At 49.6% G+C, this 6235-nt stretch overlaps 1 protein-coding gene across 2 annotated transcripts in view; it reads right to left on the reverse strand.

The window, feature by feature from the left end:
- Trpm1 (transient receptor potential cation channel subfamily M member 1) overlaps positions 1-2876 on the reverse strand; it is a 115754-nt gene extending 112878 nt beyond the window's left edge. For both annotated transcript variants that reach the window (XM_028776739.1, XM_028776738.1), the window contains exon 1: positions 2678-2876. In XM_028776739.1, coding sequence (XP_028632572.1) covers positions 2678-2752 — 75 coding nt within the window. In that variant the 5' untranslated portion in view covers positions 2753-2876. The remainder of the gene's footprint in view (positions 1-2677) is intronic.
- Positions 2877-6235: the final 3359 nt, after the last annotated feature.

Here is a 6235-nt window from a genome sequence, read left to right on the forward strand (position 1 = left end):
GTTTCTTACTATCCCCTTACATATTAAGTGGCTCACCCCTGTAATCTAAACACCGGGGTGGGAGTGGAGGGGCTGAGGCAGGAGGATTGCTATAAGTTCAAAACCAGCCTGGACTACAGAGTAAGACTCCTACACAGTGAAATAGAAACAGTTGGAAGAACCATCTTTCCTTTTCCCTTCAGTGATCTCATTCTTGGCCTGAGGGTTGTCATAAACAGGCCCGGGGCAACACTGAGCCTTTAACTAGGTCGGGTTCTGGCAGGGAGGGCCTGGAGACTCAGGATTTGGGGGAGAGGTGCCAGGGACTGTTTCTGGCAGGGAGGACTTGGAGAATTAGGATTTGGAGAGTCAGGCATGGTACAGGGGACAGACGGAACCCAGGGCCTCTCACATAAAATTCATGTACCCCACTACTGGACCACACTGCCTCCCCATGCAAGAGAATATCATAAATTGCCATGGGATGAGCTCACCTTGGAAGGGGGAGGGGCATCCTCTTAAATGTCAAGTAAAATCGAGTGTGTAGTCCTGGAAGAGGGGAGTGGAGGAGGGAGAAGGAGGGAGTAAAAGGAAGAGCAAGAGAGTGAAAGAGAGAGAAGGAAGGAAAGAGAGGGAAGAGGAAGAGAGAGAATGGAAGGGAGAGAGAGGTGCTAGGTTTCACTGCTAACCACACTCAGTGTGCGTCTCCCATCTGTGAGTTCCCCACGCCCAGACTCTGCTATTTCATGAGGGTTAGCACCAGGCAGAGGGCAACAGAGACATGGAATTCCAGAACAGCACAGCCTACTTCCTTTCAGAGCTTATCAGTTAGTGTGAGCAGCTGTGTTCTGGGGAGGAAGGTCACGCAGCACCATGTGGGCGCAGCCCCACCGCTAGCGCTAGCGGTGTGGCTGTGGTGGTAGATTTGTCAATGCTAATTTGCAAGACACCGTGGGTGTTTGGGCTCTGCAGAAAGACTGCTGACTCTCACACGCTGGGGGAGAACAGAGAAACGTACCTTCTACCACCCACAAGGAGCCCCCAGGGATGGATCTTCTCTATTCTTGAAACTTCTTAAAAATAAATAAAAAACTAAACCGTTTCCTATTTCCTTTGTGTGTGTTTTCAGATTCCTGGGACACCTGACACTGGGAAACACTGGATGGTTGCATGTCTAGCTGTTTCTGTGCTCTGAGGCCACCGCCTGGCCAGCTCCTAAGATGACCCAGTGTCCTGCCTGAGGGAATACCTGCCCTGAGGCACTCATCTGGCTCACACTGCTGTCCTGGCTTCTGTCCCCAACACTGACCAGGGCGCTGACTGGAATGTCAGAAAGAGCTCCTTCAGGGGTGCACCCTTCTGCTCACACCCTCTCCTTCACTCTTTCCTTCACTCTGTAGAGGCAGTGTCTTGGAAGAAGCCTCTACCTCCTCCTTGGGCTCGACTTGAGGGCAGCTGAGTAAGATGACCTATCAGACCACCTAATGTGGGAAGAGAGTGCATACTTGTTGAATGAGCAGTCATACCATGAGCATGGCTAGGCCAAGGACACCAGTGCCTCAGATTCGTAGGACAGCAAGGCCTTTCCCTGCTCCAAGTATCGATGTTGGAGAATGGGCGACCTTTAGCTAAAAACAGTAGTGCAAACTGTACAGAGCTTTTTCATCCCAGATGACTGCATGGTCAAATCTTCTGAGGCTGCTTCTCTATAGAGGCGACCTACCGAGATTAGCCAACCAGCCTCCTCATCCGTACTGTATATAATAAACACAGTATCTGACCAGCCTTCTCGTCCACACTCCATATAACAAACACACATTAGCTGACCAACCTTCTTGTTTATTTTATATATAATAAACACACTGAGTAGCCAAGCACCTGTGTGTCTCCATCTGAACGCTTAGCCCACGAGATCCCAGCTTTATAGTTAACTTGTGTTTGATTTTCTTAATCAGGTCTCCAGTTGCATAGGTCATGGTAACCTGGGTCCAAAAAGACCCCCTTCTTGCAGCCCAAGGTACCGAAGGCCACCTACTCCTGGGCTAGATTTTTGTTGCCTTGGACAGAGCAGGTTCAGAAGACAAGTGAGCCTAACACAGTAAATGGCTTTTACAGAAGAGGACGTCCACTCAGCATGCTCGGAGGCCACAGAAACCCAGACCCAGCGCAGGACTCACTCAGGGCCACCTTCACATCTTCAGATGTAACACTGCCCCCATTCCTCTGGTATACTCCACACCCTGAGGACCACTGAGGGCCACACTGCAGACGTCGTGTACCCCTAAGACCCCTCAGTAATTCTATAAATCTGTGAACAGAACAAAGCAGGGGCAAGCGGGCCACATAAGAGCCCTTTCACAGTGCCCCATGTGGAAACAAAAGATGTCATGGCTCAGAGCCATGATGGGACTGGCTACAGGTACCAGTGCAACATCCTGAAAGTGAGAGAATGAAGGCATCAGACATGGGACATAGAGGCAGGAAATGCAGGGTCACCTCTGAAGAAAGGAGCTTGATGCAGTAGAGAGTATATATATACATAACACACACACACACACACACACACACACACACACACACACACACACATACCTGGAAGACAAGAGCCCACTGAAGCAGTAATCAAACAGAATAGAGACCCATGTCCCTTGAGCCTGCTGTCCATCTTGCCCTTGGACCTCAAGCAAAGCTCACTCACCTTCTGGGACCCTGATGTGGAGCTCTTGATTGAACCACGCTTGAAGGAGCTGCTCATCTTCCTCATGGACCCCATTGGTGTTTCTGCATTCCCTGTCAGGCCAAGCCTGCTGCATGGGAGTCCCCAGTAGGCTGAGGCAAGAGAGTTCTCTTTACCTGGGCTCAGAGTTGGGGATGATATTGGTGGCTTGGTCAGCTCAGGAGGAGCTGGACTGCTTCTCACCCTCCGGCTGGACTCCCACCCAGTGCTCAGAGACTAGATGGCTTCTGTAACATCTGTAATCAGCTTTAATCCCCACTTCCCCCCCCCAACCCCCTGCAAGGTTTTTAGGAGGCAGATTTAGCAAATGGCAATTGAAAGTAAAATCTACTTTGAGAAGGTGGTGGCTGAAGAGGTGGGGGGCACATGATGAGGATTTGGGGATCCAGAAAGGTGAACTGTGAAAACCTTCTGCGCTGGTGCCTGAGGCGCCTTGTTGGGCTATGTCTTAGTTAATGTTTCTATGGTGCAGATAAAATATCATGGCCAAAGCGGGTTGGGAAAGAAATGATTTATTTCATCTTACAACTCGGAGGTCATACTCCATCACTGAGGGAAGTCAGGGCAGGAGCTCAAGGAAGGAATCTGGAGGTGGGGACTGAAGCAGAAACCATGCCGGAGTGCTGCTTATCGGCTGGTTTGCTCACAGCTTGCTCATCCTGCTTTCTTATACACCCCAGGACAACCTGCCCCAAGTGTGGCTCCACAAACACTACTATCGGCTAAGTTTGCCCACATCAGTCATTAATTATGAAAATGCCCTACAGTCTTGCATACAGGCAATTCGAGGGAGGCAATTTCTCAACTGAGGTTTCTCTTCCCAAATAACACTTGTGTCAAGTTGACTGGCAAAGACTGAGGCTGGGTTCCCAGGGAATTCATATATCAGTAGGGTAAGTTTCCAGGCCCAGAAAGGGTATATGGAAGCTCCCTCCTAGTAGCCATTGGGTATGCTTCTCCCATGAACTGGGTAGCAAAGCAGTGTACCTTGTTGTGTGTGTCCTGTGACCATCTAAGGTCAATTCTGTGTTCTGGAGGGAGGGAGGTGGCTCTGGCCATCATATTTCAGGGATATGACCTTCCCTCTTGAAAACATAGGATAGGACAGGACACGGGTCCGCTGTGCTGCTGTGTGGGATAGGGGATCAGCACAGAGCTGATCCACCCAGCAGTCCTCCCAGGTCTATTCCAGCATACCCACGTGTCAGTCTCTCAAGATGAATCCACTGGGTGATTGTATCAGCTAATGTGTAGAGGAGAAAAAGGCTCACTCAAGACTCCAGGAGAAAAACCAGGAGCCCCACTGGCATAGAAAAAGAATCAGCACACAGTAAAGACAGACAAGGCTGGAGGTAAGTAAAAGTTGCCTTGCCAGCCATGCAGCCGAAGGTCTAACTTTCTCCTCCTTGGATGTGGCTTCTTGCCCCCAGAGAACTGCTTGGCTGTGGAGATTCAGAAGGTAGAGCCATGGGCTTTGGAAGTCTGGCTTAGAAGACTGGGTAGATGGTCTTCCCAGCACATACCTACCAAGCAATGCTGGCTCTCCACTCCCCTACCCGTTCCACTCTGCACTCCTTGCAACTGTTCATTCAGTGCAGTTAAAGCTTTTACCATGACCATTTCAACAGGTGCTAGGGACACAATGGTGACAAACAGGTGACAGTCCTTTTTCTGCTGGAGCTGGTCCTTCCTAGTAAGGGGATGTCTTAGTTAGGGTTTCTACTGCAATGAAACACCATGACTGAAAAACAATTTGGAGAGGAAAAGGTTTATTTGGGTTACACTTCCATATTACTGTTCATCACTGAAGGAAGTCAGGATAGGAATTCAAACAGGGCAGGAACCTGGAGTCAGGTGCTGATGCAGAGACCATGGAGGGGTGCTGATTACTGGCTTGCTCCTCATGGTTTGATCAGCCTGCTTTCTTATAGAACCCACAACCATCAGCCGAGGGATAACACCACCTGCAATGGGCTGGGCCTTCCCCCATCAATCACTAATTTAAAAAATACCTTACAGCCAGATCTTATAGAGGCATTTTCTCAAGGGAGGTTCCCTCCTTTCAGATAACTCTAGCTGTTGACATAAAACTAGCCAGCACAGGGGGAAATCAGAACTACCCTTAAGCAATAAAACACATAACGGTGGAGGGTGGTGGGGAATGGGGAGGAAAGGAAAGATTAATGATCAGGCTGGGGTTGCTTAAGTTTAAAGAGGAAAGTCTCAGAAGAAGACCTTCAAAAATCTGGCCCAGGGGGCATAGGATCACACCTTACAGGAAGTCAAGGTTAGGGAAAGATTTTCAGGCAAACACTGAGATGAGAGCAAAGGCCTTGACTTGAAGGTGTGCCTGGAACAGTCCAAAAAGATCTGGAAGAGAAAGTTGAAGGAAAGAGCAGAAGAATATAGCTGTATCTAAGCACTGAGGACTGAGATTCTGTTCATTCTGGTTTACGATCTTAAGGATCCATGCTAGTCCCTGGACTGGACTGGCCAGAACCCGAGATGCAAGTCAACTCAGTGGAATGACAGCCTCTGGGACAGAGTGGCAGCTGCAGCCTTGTAGGGGTAGTGGCCTGACTTCAGGGAGAGTTTGTAAGTAAAGCCAAAAAGATGTGCTGAAGGGTTGGATGCCTGGTCTAAGGAGAAGATAAATGACAGGAAACTGCAAGGCACTCCTGGGCCAGAGGAAGGATGGGATCCCTCCAGTAAGGTGCAGACGGGCTGGATACAGCAGTGCTGGCCTGCAGTACCCAGCACAAAGGATGCTGAGGCAGGAGAGTTATCTTGAGCTCAGGAATTGGAAGCCAGCTCAGATAACAGAGAGACTCCATCTATCTCAAAAAAGAAAAACAAACAAACAAAAAATCCCAAAGAAGGCTGTGTGAGGAGTGCTCTGACTTCAGTCCCAACTGTTGGTGGTATCACAGAACTGAACTGTGCTGCCGCCTTATGAGCATGTGGTCCTAGGGTTCCTCCCGGTCACTGGCAAACCCTCAACATTCCAAACGGTCCAGCTTCTTGTGTCTGCTCTGTGATTGTTGTCTCCTTTAAGGGTCTCTCTGAGCCTCAGGCTTTCCTCACTTCTAGCTTCAAATCTAAATGGCTTCTCTCTGGCCCTCAGTCATTATAATTCCCAAGGACACCCGCAGCCCTGACCACGGCTCTGGGCCCTGCATCTTGAAACGTCTTCTGTGCTAAATCCCCACATGTGCAGGTCAGAGCCAGGCCAACTCTCACTGTTCCCTGATCTTTATCCCACAGCTGGTCTGCCCCCAGGCTCCTCCCTTCCTGTGAGGAAGGTGTAAGGCTAGAGGCCTAGGAGCCTTTGAGACAATCATGTGCCTGGATTCCCCCACCTTTACCCTATCCTAGCCACCTCCAAAGTGTGGTCTCCCAGACAGCTCAAAGATCAACCTATGCCATACCTACTAAAAAGTAATGTTATTTAAAGCTTGCAGATGTGGACACATGCTTCTTTTTCAAAGCCCTTGGCCCTTAGACTAACCCACCCCTCTC

Source organism: Grammomys surdaster, unplaced genomic scaffold (genome assembly GCF_004785775.1).
Source record: "Grammomys surdaster isolate TR1022 unplaced genomic scaffold, NIH_TR_1.0 271, whole genome shotgun sequence".
Classification (NCBI taxonomy): domain Eukaryota; kingdom Metazoa; phylum Chordata; class Mammalia; order Rodentia; family Muridae; genus Grammomys; species Grammomys surdaster.